The sequence below is a fragment of the Podarcis cretensis genome (assembly GCF_951804945.1).
Source record: "Podarcis cretensis genome assembly, chromosome: 8".
NCBI classification, from domain to species: Eukaryota; Metazoa; Chordata; class Lepidosauria; order Squamata; family Lacertidae; genus Podarcis; species Podarcis cretensis.
In genome coordinates, this window is record NC_137177.1 from 16628344 (window position 1) to 16640581 (window position 12238).

At 44.5% G+C, this 12238-nt stretch overlaps 1 protein-coding gene across 1 annotated transcript; it reads left to right on the forward strand.

The window, feature by feature from the left end:
• Positions 1 to 429: 429 nt before the first annotated feature.
• On the forward strand, positions 430 to 8128 carry LOC307221638 (phospholipase A2 inhibitor gamma subunit B-like). Its single transcript, XM_079986348.1, has 5 exons — positions 430 to 631; positions 3014 to 3130; positions 3996 to 4142; positions 5236 to 5373; positions 6388 to 8128. The coding sequence occupies exons 1-5, from the start codon at positions 445 to 447 to the stop codon at positions 6591 to 6593; spliced, it is 795 nt and encodes a 264-aa protein (XP_079842474.1). The 5' UTR covers positions 430 to 444; the 3' UTR covers positions 6594 to 8128.
• Positions 8129 to 12238: the final 4110 nt, after the last annotated feature.

Genomic DNA, 12238 nt, shown 5'->3' on the forward strand with positions numbered 1-12238 from the left:
CAAAACAAAAAAATATTTTTTGATGGGCACTATCTGAACCCTGTAATAAATAAAAAATAATGGAATTATATTTTTTGATGTGACAATAATATTAAAAAAATGAGTGAATCTTAAAAAAAAAAAATCAAGAGCAATGGCAGAAAGACAGACATAACAATATTTCTGTTGTCAACTGGAAATGGATTTGGAACTTAGAGGACCATTAACTGTATGAACCTTAAAGAAAACTCTTATGAAGGGGGAACTCAGATGGTATTTCACCCCATTAAGAATGACCCAAATTTTTAGGACTCAAATATATAGGAAGGGTTAGTCTCACATCCATCTTGGAACCATTCCTAGGAACACATGCTCAAGTTCCAACCTTTCTTCGAGAAACGCTCTAGCCCTTTGGACACTAGGTGGCAACCACATAAATATACTTGATCGCTAGAGAGCTCTTAGATGCCTTCTCCCTCTTTCTGGGAAGTGTTGGTCTGCAATAAACCAGCCCAGCTCTTTCAGATGCAAAGATCTTTTGCTGCAAGCAACGGATTTTCAAACCTGGCTCTGATTCTAGTCTTGAAACAGATGTCTGGTGCCATGAGCAGTGCTTTTCTCACCTGCCTCCTTTATATTTTCATACCTGCAGGTAAGTGTTTTGTGATTCATGGTTGGTGGTGGGGCTCAGAGAGGTGCAGGACCAAACTTTGGCTTGTATGCGCTGAGCACTGGGTCTCCTGTCCATTCCTCCACTTTTAAAACTTTTTTTTTAAGGTTTGCATATGGTTCAGCTGGGCATGCCGAAATTCCCAGTGTGACGACAGCTGTTTGCTGTCATAATTTGCCCAGAGGCACTTGGTACCTTGATGCTAATTTGATTTGGGACCTTTGTGCCCCCTGGAGTCCTTGAAGCACTTAAGAAATGGCCCTGATTCATGGGTCCCCAGCGTTCTGTTCAGGGCTCATTCTAGAAAGCATGGGTCGGAGAGGTTTTTGGTTTGTCCCATGCTTTCTAGACCCTGGTCCACATCTTTTTTTGTTTGTCCCTCCGCTTCCCCTGGGAAAACCCGCTGTTTACTGTTGAATCGGAACAAACGTCTACCTGTGGAAAAACAGATTATTCTGAATCAGTGGTAAATGGTGGGTTTTCCTGGGGGAAAGCTGTGTGGACCAGCGCTCAGTGCGGGAAAGTGGGAGGGAGGGCACAACGAGTGAAATAAAGACACACTCCATTCTCATGCCCTGTGAACAGAGCAAACAATATGAATCTTAAAACATAGGTGCTACTGCAGAGCCGTGGTTTCAGTGTTGTTTCAAGTGCTCAGGCTATATATATCATTTATTGTTTTCTTATTTGACGAGAATTGGAATATAGGCTATTTCTGCCAGGGGTTACGTTTGTGCTTAAGCATTTATTTATTTATTTGCTTTGTTATTAGGTTATTATGTTTTACTCAAAGTTGCCTTGGGAGACTTCCAGCCATTAAAGTCAGCCTATAAATATTTCAAATGCATTAGTGGAATAAACAACACTCGCCTCCAGCCTCCCCCCAAATATCTTGCTTATTGTATTGATTGATTCTGATTCCTAGCATTACTTTGCCTCTGAGTGCTCTGTTTAAAACAACCGACACATTCCGCTAGTGGGCCTGAAGGTTTGTATATTGTTTTGCAAAGCACTTACATAGGATCAGTTCGCCTTTAAGTTTTCCCCATATTCATAACCTAATCGTCACACCCCTTTGTATGCCGAGACAGTTACTGTGCTCTGTAAGTGAGGTTTCCTGGAGATGCCACCTTATCAGGACATCCGTTCCACACAGTATATGAATTGGGCCTTTAGTGTGGTGGTATCTGCCCCTTGGAATGCCTTCCCCTTGATTATTAAACAGGTGCCACTTCTGTTGTCTTTTTGGCACCTGCTGAAAACCTTACCCTTCCAGTGTGGTGTAGTGGTTAAGAGTGGTAGACTCGTAGTCTGGTGAACCAGGTTCGCGTCTCCGCTCCTCCACATGCAGCTGCTGGGTGACCTTGGGCCAGTCACACTTCTTTGAAGTCTCTCAGCCCCACTCACCTCACAGAGTGTTTGTTGTGGGGGAGGAAGGGAAAGGAGATTGTTGGCCGCTTTGAGACTCCTTAGGGTAGTGATACAGTGGGATATCAAAACCAAACTCTTCTTCTTCCACCAAGTCTTTTCAGCTGAGAACTTTCCCAACTGCATAGGAATTGTTTCTAAGTTTTTTTTAAAAAACTAATTCATCACTTGTTGTTTGACACCCTGGGCTCCTTTGGTAAGAAGGGCAGGATATTTTAAAGAAGCTGACCTTTCAGTGCAGAAGCACCCATACTTTGAACCTCGCTTCTAATTCACATCAGGTGGGCTCCTTCACCGTACTCTTTCTGACTACTGCTAAAATGATTTCTGTTTCAACAAGCCCACCTGGAACCACAGGACGCGGGTGGCGCTGTGGGTTAAACCACAGAGCCTAGGACCTGCAGATCAGAAGGTTGGTGGTTCGAATCCCGTTGCTTGGTCCCTGCTCCTGCCAACCTAGCAGTTCAAAAGCACATCAAAGTGCAAGTAGATAAATAGGTACCACTCCGGCGGGAAGGTAAACGGTGTTTCCATGCACTGCTCTGGTTTGCCAGAAGCAGCTTAGTAATGCTGGCCACGGAAGCTGTACGACTGGACCTAATGGTTAGGGGTCTCTTTACCTTTACCTTTACCCGGAACCACAGAAAGTTGATTTGTGTTTCAATGCTTTGTTTTGTTCTTTTTAAAAAAAACTTGGCGTGGATTTTAAATATTTTTGTAAGGTTTTATAAAGCTGTTTTAAACTCTTTTTATTGTTTTATTCTTTTTGTAAACTGCCTTGAGGTGAGGTTTTTTTTTAAAAAAAAACAATCAAGTGGTTTATAAATTTGATGAACTAAAATAACTAATATAAATATAAATAAAATGTTCTGTGGCTTTTTTTTAGTCCTGACAATTAAAGAAGCCATCTGACACCTGTTTTCCTTTTCCTTTAAGGGTTTTCCCTGGAGTGTTGGAGTTGTGAAACAACTGGAAGGAATTGCCAAGGGCAGAGGCAAACTTGCCCCATTGATTACGAAGAATGCGGTGTCCTTCAGTTGGAGAGGTCATTCGGTAAGGGCAAAGGGCCTGAATTTGTGGGGAAAGTTTGGAATTGTTTTGACTTTTCTCTTTCATGCACCTGGGCTGATAGGATCATGCAGGATAGGTACTCCTCATCTGACCTTAAATTAACAACAGTATCATACAGCTTTAAACAGACTTCCTCTAAACAATCCTGGGAACTGTAGTTCACTAAAGGAACTGAGAGCTGTTATGCTTGAACAGCAGGACTTCCCCTGCTGTCCACCCCTAAATGTGTTCTGCAGGGTCTCCCAGAGTATGAATTGGGAAGGGGCAGGCAGAGGCAGATTTAGGAGAGCCTGACTTGTTTGCCTGCACTGGGTGCTAAGCCAAAAGGGTGCCATAGGGGGTGGTTCCACAGTGACGTAGATTAGAAGATGAGAGGTAGTGGGGTTCCAAATTTTGGGACCACTGAACTTTGAATGTCCAAAATTTGCCAGGGCATGTATCTGCCAGGGAAAGGTAACTCCCCCAATCACCCATCAAAATTGGTTTAAACTGGTATCTTTGTTGATTGTATTGATGGTGACTTCTCTGTATTATTGCTATTTTATTCTATTTGTGTTGTTATTGTTAACCGCCTTGAAACCATTTGGTGGAAAGGCAGGGTACAAATTTAGCGAATGAATACAAAATCCAGCGGTGCTACCTGGGGTTGATGGGAGTTGTAGTCCAAACCATCTGGCAGGCGCCAGATTGATGGACAAAAGTGGGCTCGATGGACCTAACCGTAGCAGCAACCAGGTTCATTATAACATTAGGACAACAAGATGTTGAGCTCCATGGCCAGGAATTTTCTTGCAGCGGATACTTCTCTGCTGTATCAAACATCACCTCTCTTTTCCTATCCCTACAGGACAAAATAAGCAAACAACTGTGAAGAACTGCACCCAGTCTAACAACTGTGACAAAGAACTTGCAGTTTTCAATATGGGCAAGAGGCGGACAATACTGGGCAAGATTTCGTGCTGCACAGCAGATGACTGCAAGAGCATTAACCCCTGTAGGTAGTTTGGCGCCTCCTTATCTCTCCCTGCTTACCATATTTAAGTCGGGGGGGGGGTGAACAACTATCCAATGTCTTCTTTCTTCCACACACACCTTTTCCATTTTAAGCTCACTGGACTTGTATCAGTGAATGGCTTGATCCAGGGTTTGCCGAAGTGGTCCTCAAGGGCACCAATATGTCCTCCGGTACCTACTAGGGCACCTCTCAAAACTCTACCATGCAGGAAGAAGAGAAGAGTTTGGATTTGATATCCTGCTTTATCACTTCCCTAAGGGACGCAGGTGGCGCTGTGGGTTAAACCACACAGCCTAGGGCTTGCCGATCAGAAGGTCAGCGGTTCAAATCCCCGCGATGGGGGTGAGCTCCCATTGTTTGGTCCCAGCTCCTGCCCACCTAGCAGTTTGAAAGCACGTCAAAGTATAAGTAGATAAATAGGTACCGCTCCGGTGGGAAGGTAAACGGCGTTTCCGTGCACTGCTCTGGTTTGCCAGAAGCGGCTTAGTCATGCTGGCCACATGACCCGGAAGCTGTATGCCAGCTCCCTCGGCCAGTAAAGTGAGATGAGCGCCGCAACCCCAGAGTCGTCCGCAACTGGACCTAACGGTCAGGGGTCCCTTTACCTTTAACTTTAAGGAGTCTCAAAGTGCCCAACAATCTCCTTTCCCTTCCTGCACCACAACAAACACTGTGAGGTGAGTGAGGTTGAGAGACTTCAGAGAAGTGTGACTAGCCCAAGGTCACCCAGGAGCTGCATGTGGAGGAGCGGAGACGCGAATCTGGTTCACCAGATTACGAGTCCACCACTCTTAACCACTACACCACACTGGCTCTCAGGAGAGGTTGTTTGCTGTTCCTCCTCATTTCCCGCTTCTGCTGGCTTAACTTCTTGTTCCTTGAAGATACATCCTAAGACATGCCTGCATTTCAATGGTTACCAGTAGGCTGGGCCTCCACTCTGTTCTGAACAGAGGAGAGGTGCAAAGAACTTCTCTGTGTGTGACAGTGGCATGCAAATGTCATAAATAATAATAATTTGGTTGCAATGTCTTATCTTATCTCGGGTCTACCTGTCTCCTCTTTCTTGCAGTGCGTCCTAGAAAAATCACAGTTAACGGATTTAGATGCCCGTCTTGCTATTCTGTGCACGGCGTGTGTGTGGAAGAGGCTATGGAATGTTCCGGAGATGAGTACTATTGTGCTCAGTTGTTTCAGACTCCAAGTACAGGTAAGTCATTCTGACGTGCTCAAGGTTATCCGATAAGAAACATCTCCCCTTCCCTGTGTATTTTCAACTTTACACATGAAGAGGGATTTGTTTGTTAAACCACTATGGGAATTGTAGGTCGGGGAAGTGGTGGGAATTGCCTCCTAACTATTCCCAGAATGGTTTAGCAAGCAACACTCTCCTCCCAGGGAACCCTGGAGATTGTAGCTCCGTGAGGGGGAAAGCTCTCAGCACCCTTAACAAACTACAGTTCCCAGAATGTCCCTTTTCACATCCTTGGGTAGTTTTGACAGCAGCTTTCATATGCAATAGCCCACTGAGGGTTGCCACCCGTCCTGTATCATACAGGATTGTCCTGTATTTCAATGTAAAATGCTACGTCCTGTGATGATACAGCTTTGTTCTGTATTTCAGGTCTTCTCTCTTTCTCTCTCTCTCTCTCTCTCTCTCTCTCTCTCTGCCAAGTTAGGGAACCTCTTCAAATGCATGTCTTTGAAAGGGTGTGTGAACAGTCATGTATGTAAGATCTGGGTAGCCAATCACAGACAGATTTATAAATTCATGTGTATGTGTGTTTACATGTGTGTGTACCAAATTCCAGAGGGGCCACCCTGTTAGGCTGCAAGAGGTTGCAAGAGATTGCTTTGAAGTCACTTCAGCACTGGATGGGGGGGGGGAATCATCCCCCAACCACCCCGCCCCACCCTGTCCCATATTTTGCCAAAGCAAAGGTGGCAACCCTTTATTCTAGGCCTCTTCTGTCCTAGCTTCTCCTCTTCCTGCATCCGGCCAAATAGAATTATGAATAGCATCAGAGAATTGAAGCATTGAAAGGGGCCCCGAGGGCCATCTAGTCCAGCCCCCTGCAGTGCAGGAATCATTTTGCTCAATGTGGGGCTCCAACCCACGACCCTGAGATCAAGAGTCTCATGTGAGCTATTGAAAGGGAGAAGAGTTTCAGGGCCCCTCCATTCTCCTGATGTTGACTGCCATCTCCTGAAATTCTCTCTGCAGGAGGGAACACTGTGACCGTAATGAAGGGGTGTGCAAACAAGGCTTACTGTGATCAGATGGAGAAGTTTGCCTCTGCGGCCAAGATGAGGTTACTTGAGACAAGCCATTGTGTACTAGCCTCCAGAGCAGCTAGCATCATTCCAGAATTGTTTGGACTTTTCCTCTCCAGCCATGCTGGGCTCCTGTTTGTGACAGGCCTTCCGTGATCCCTGCATGATAAACCTGAGCAATTTCTCCTTTCCGCTCAGGCGTTATCCAGAACGTCGCCTTTTCGTGAAGAACATAGAGCTAAGAGAGTCAAATCTTCCAGGAAATATTTTCAAAAGAAAGAGCACTTCCTGTATATATAATATAATTTATTATTTATACCCCGCCCATCTGGCTGGGTTTCCCCAGCTACTCTGGGCAGCTTCCAACAAAATATTGAAATACAATTATTTTATTTTATTTTTATTATTTATATTTTGGAAGGAGAACGGACACACGTGTAGCATTTATAATGCTGCAGTTGATGAGGAAACATGTTTTGAATAGTAACTCCTTTGCTGCTGTAGTTCAGCGATGGGGAACCTGAAGCCCTCCAGATATTGTTGGACAACGATACAAATATTTATAAAAAAATCTATTTATGGACTGCTATTTCATTTTTTTAAATCCACAAAGTGCGTAAAACCATACAGTAAAAACATATGAAAAAGTTAAAAACAGACACCAATTAACCACTGTAGAAAGCTGTATTCTTAATTGCCTGCGTAGGCCTGGGGGAATAGAAAGATTTCAGCAGGCGTTTAAAAGTTGGAAGAAAAGGCACCTGCTGAACTCTGTTGCAGTGTTCCACAAGGCTGGCCTGATGATATCATCAAGCACACATTACAAACTTGGGGAATGAGCAACAACACTCATGCAAATGCAGAGGCGCCAGGTTGTCGGCCCCTCCCCAAGACTGAGGGGCCCCGGCATGTGGTGCGCATGTGTGACATCATGCATGTGCCATGCTTGCATTGTTGTGCTGTTGGGAGGAGGCTGAGCGCTCCGGATGAGCCGGCTGCTGAAGCTGCAATGTTTGTTGCCTGATGTGTGTGGTGTCGCATGCGCACGACATGCGGCGAGCCTCCTCAACATGGAAGGGGCTCGGCCCACTTTCAACAAATATGGAGGGGGCCAAAGACACCTCGGGCCCCTAGAGTTGGTGTGCCTGTACAGATGATCTCATTGCTTGAGCTGGGGATATAAGTGTTCAAGCGATTCCTGAGGCACCCTGGACCTAGGTTGATGGCAGGATGGGGTGGAAGGAAGGAAGGAAGGAAGGAAGGAAGGAAGGAAGGAAGGACCACCCAACTAACTAGTCACTGGGATGCTCTCTTAGGGACCATAGGATTGCACCTTTCACATATCTAATTGTCTGTCTGTCTGTCCCTAATCTCCACCCTGTTCAAAAATAAAACTTTCTAGGCCTGTGTAATGAGATAATGAGCCACAATATGATGTGTGTATTTCTTTACATGTTTGCCTGTCACAATGCTGATTGTTGAAGTGCAAAGTGGAATCAGGAGCAGGGTTGCTTTTGCACGATAAACAACTGTATATTGACAATTTCTTTCAATCAAATGACTACATTGTAAATGTTAAGTGCATGCATCGGCTCTGCTTGTGGACTGAAATATTGTTATTTGTATTTCTAGCCTACTTTCTAGTCAAATGAATCCCAAAGCGGCTTACAAACAATAAACAGTGTTCAATATTCCCATTGTTCTAGGCGCATTTTGCAACAGGGAATTTCATTAGCGCGAGAGGTTTCTGACCTCTGGGCGCAGTACTGTGTCTAAGATTTCAGATAAAAACTGCAGAGCGAAAGGAAAGGTGGACCTTTTTTCTGCCCACTTCCATCTACTCTCTGAAGCCTGGAGAAGAGACCCTCTTAAGAATATTAGGGGGGTGGACAGGGGGAAGGACTAGACCATGTGAAAAATGAACATAATATTTTAGCTGCAGTTCATTCATTTCCAGCTTTGTATTCTTGTTGTAACAAAAGTGCACCTAGACATTCCGTTGTTGCACCCATAACCTACATTTAAGGTGCCATTTAGCTCCTGGCTTTCATATCTCTGTTTCTAACACTGACAATAAATAACAGTAACAGAACAGAACATTGCAAGTACAGCATAAATCATGTAAGATTCTTAACAAATCACTTGAAAAACAATCACAATCTGTAAAACACCATTAGCAAAGCAGCAACTGAAAAATAAGAGGTAAATGGAGTTGATTTGGTTGCCTTTCAAAGCGTGTGTCTTTTTTTGTAGAGAGAAATGAAAGTTGTCCATGTTAGGATGTTGAACCAATTCATAATTCTGCACCACTGTGCTGCTGCTGGTGGCACTGTGAAATAGACTTAATCGTCTTTATTATCTAGGGTGCAATGCCATCATGATGAATCATGAAAGCGGATGAGACTGGGAAAGCATTACGTGCTATGCAGTACTTAAAAGCATTAAACAATTATGAGGAGCCTTATCCAAATAGGAAATAAGATTTCCCCTCTTCCCTAGAGACCTTTCATCAATGGTTCCCTGCAGCTGCTCTGAAATAAACATTCAGACCCAAGACTTCATCTGTAGGGAGCTGTGGGGTGGAGGGAAATAAAGGTGGAAGATCTGCAGAGCATTATTGGTCTGTAATGGGATATAAGGTCAATAATGGGTAGGTCACTAAGCTATTTCCCCTTTGTTCCAGCCTGTTGGCAGGCAGTGCTGAGAATACTTGCTTTGCCCTGGGCACTTGCAACCCATGCTATGCCACTTCCTCAAGGGTCATCTAGTACAACCCCCTGCAATATAGAAATCACAGCTTAAGAATCCCTGATAGATGCTTTAAAACTTTCAACAAAGGAGATTCCACCACTGTCTAAAGTAGTTAGTTCCACTCTCAACAGCTCAATTTCTAATGGTTAGTGAGAATCTCCTTTCTTGAAACTTGAATCCATCGGTCTGAGCAGTCCCTCTGGAGCAGCTTAAGCAAAACGTTTCAATTTCCACCTTCTCTGATCTGCTCCGATGTGAATGAAGCAGAGCTGTGGCTGCAGTGGCAGTTATACAACACAGAAGATGGAACGTCCAGGAGAAAGTGAAGCATTTGCCATAGCTGAGCAATGATCTTCTAGGCTGAATGAACCTCTACAGAGGATAACAGGACCTTAACTGCTGCAGTGTTCCAGCATTTTGGAGAGTCAGTTGAGATGGGAAGTCCTCAACACAACATATTAAAGCAAAAGGTATTTTGTTAATTGATATATGGTATACATATATGTATACACAGGAGCACATCTATACTCGTGCACACTCCCATACACCCCCACTGGATGCCACACCACATGGCTGGATGTCACATGTGTTGCTCCGCCCACTTTTGTCTCTAGCCACACCCACTACCACTCATCAATGAAGGTGACCCTTAGATTTTTTTAAAAAGCATCTCAACCCCTGTTCTCTAAAGGGACTTCTCAGATTCGTGCTGCTGAAAGGTCCTGGATCTAGTGTGCTTGGAGCAATAACCAGTGTTTGTCAAGGTTAGAGCAGACCTACTGAAATTAATGGCTATGAGAAACTTCCAGGCAGCCTCTACAACAGCTGCGTGGATGCTACTTGCCCAAAGATGGAAGGAGGACAAATTACCTACAAAAGAAGAATGGTTGATAAAGATGATAGACTATGCCAAAATGGCGAAAATAACCGGGAAAATCAGACATCAAGAGGACATTAATTTTAATAAAGAAGAGAAATTTTATAAGTTACTTGAAAAAACACTGTAAACAATTTAAAACAATGGCAGTATTTAAAAAACAACACCTGCAATGAAGGGAGAATTAGGATAAAAATGGAGTTTTAAGAAAATACGGAAAATATGGTATGATGCAGTTTGAAAAGAATTTCCAGGGAAACCATGGAGGGGGGGGGATTCTAGGATTCTGAGAATCCTATTTGGAAAACGATTATGATTTATGTGTGGTGATAATTGTTAAAAGTGAAAACGAATTAAATAAATAAATGCACTGCAATAAAGAAAAATAATGGGGGTGGGGTGGGGGGGGGGTGAGAAACTTCCAGGCAGCCTCTGCTGAGCTCTCCTAGACACAAGTTGTAAGTTGCTCCCTCTAGCGGCCAACATCTTGTCCCAGAAATAGCTGTCATTCTAAAATAAGGGCTACATTCCACATTCCATTTGCCTTGCTGCTTCCCCCCAGGAAAACCTGCAGCTTACCTCTGAATTGGAACAAACAGCAATCAGGCTTTCTGCAGGTGGCCATTTGTTCTGATTTAGAGCTAAGGAATGAGGGAGAGCAGCAGGGTGAAGGCAAAAGCACAGGACAAGGGGGAAACCTCTCGAATTAATTCTTTCTAGGCAGGGGACAAGCAGAAGTGAGGACAAACCCTAATGTGGATGTTGTCCAGTTTGGCCTCCTTTGTAAAGCTGCTATTGCTGTGATGATATTACTGCAAATTGGGCTGAGTCCCTTTGATGGGGTGAGAGGGCAGCAGGGCAGAAGGCAGGGAAAGTGTTTGGCCACTCACATTCCCTTTCCAGAAAGCGTTTCTCTGCTTTGTTCTGTAGAATGGCCCTGGCATAGTCAGAGACACCATTGCACCCCTGTGGTTTGAATCTCAGCCTTGGGCTGGAATTATAAACACTCCTCTGAGTGTCTGCCTCCTTGCCATCTCCATAGTTGTGGGTGAGCATATTCGGCTCCTTGAGATGGGAGGTCTTTGAGATCTTTTTTTGATTGGGGGTTGCTGACAATACCCAGCTTGTGTCAAAGAGCATCAGCAGTGGCTACTCCTCTCACCTGGCACAGGAATGAGCCTCCCTGCTGGTGTCTTGCAGGTGAAAATGACATGCCTGTTCAACATGCCTGTTTACACATTAAATAATTTAGAGATGACATTTCTTGGCTGTGAACCTCTGGCTAGGTTTCATCTCTCTCTTGTGGCCTGTTTTGAGTTCTGCTTTGCTTTTTTGCTTTCCAACCTTTTAGTTCACCCTCCTCAAAAATGTACTTCAAATCTTGGGGTTCCTCAGAATATGCTGATACCTCCCTCTTGTTTCTCTTTGGCCCTATTCCTGCTATGCAACCATTACCCATCAGCAACTATGTTTGCTGTTAGAGGAAGTGACAGTCATTTTCTGACTACAGAGGCCCCCAAGAAAGCTGCATTTAAAACAATGATGTTTAAAGCAAGCAAAGGGAGCCTGCTTTGGGCAGACTGGTACTAAAAAGATGTTAAAAGTAGTGCCCTAGATACAGTTGTACCTTGGTTTCCAAACAGCTTCGTGCTTGAATGTTTTGGCTGTCTTTGGAGAATGGCGGAGGTTTCCGATGGAGAGACTGATTTATGGCTTGTAACTCTCACAGACAAAGCCTGTGACGTAAAGCCCTGCTTCCGGCCCCTCCCAGATGCAGAGCACCACGGAGTTTTAACCCTGTCTGTTCCAAACTCCACATTGGCTCCTGAACGCTGCAAACCTGGAAGTGACTGTTCCAGTTTGCGAACTATTTTTGGAAGCCGAACGTCTGATGGGGGTTCTGCAGCTTCCGATTGGCTGCAGGACCTTCCTGCAGCCAATCAGAAGCCATGCTTTGGATTCTGAATGTTTTGGAAATCGAATGGACTTCCGGAATGGATTCTGTTTGACTTCCAAGGTATGACTGTAATTCCATAAACTAGCTGGAGGGCCACCATCTGCTTGGCTGAGAAGCCAGATTCCTGGCAGCAACCATTCCATCAACTGAGGGAGGAAGAGATGGGAAGCAGGGCTGCTCCATCGGACCAGTTGAAAGACCAGCAACTTTTGGCTC

Bases quoted from the DNA above. Each gene is read 5' to 3' on its own strand.
- LOC307221638 (XM_079986348.1), top strand. From the start codon at position 445: ATGCCTTCTCCCTCTTTCTGGGAAGTGTTGGTCTGCAATAAACCAGCC. The intron at 632-3,013 runs GTAAGTGTTTTG...TTTTCCTTTAAG, and splicing joins TTATATTTTCATACCTGCAG to GGTTTTCCCTGGAGTGTTGG. The intron at 4,143-5,235 runs GTAGGTAGTTTG...TCTTTCTTGCAG, and splicing joins CTGCAAGAGCATTAACCCCT to TGCGTCCTAGAAAAATCACA.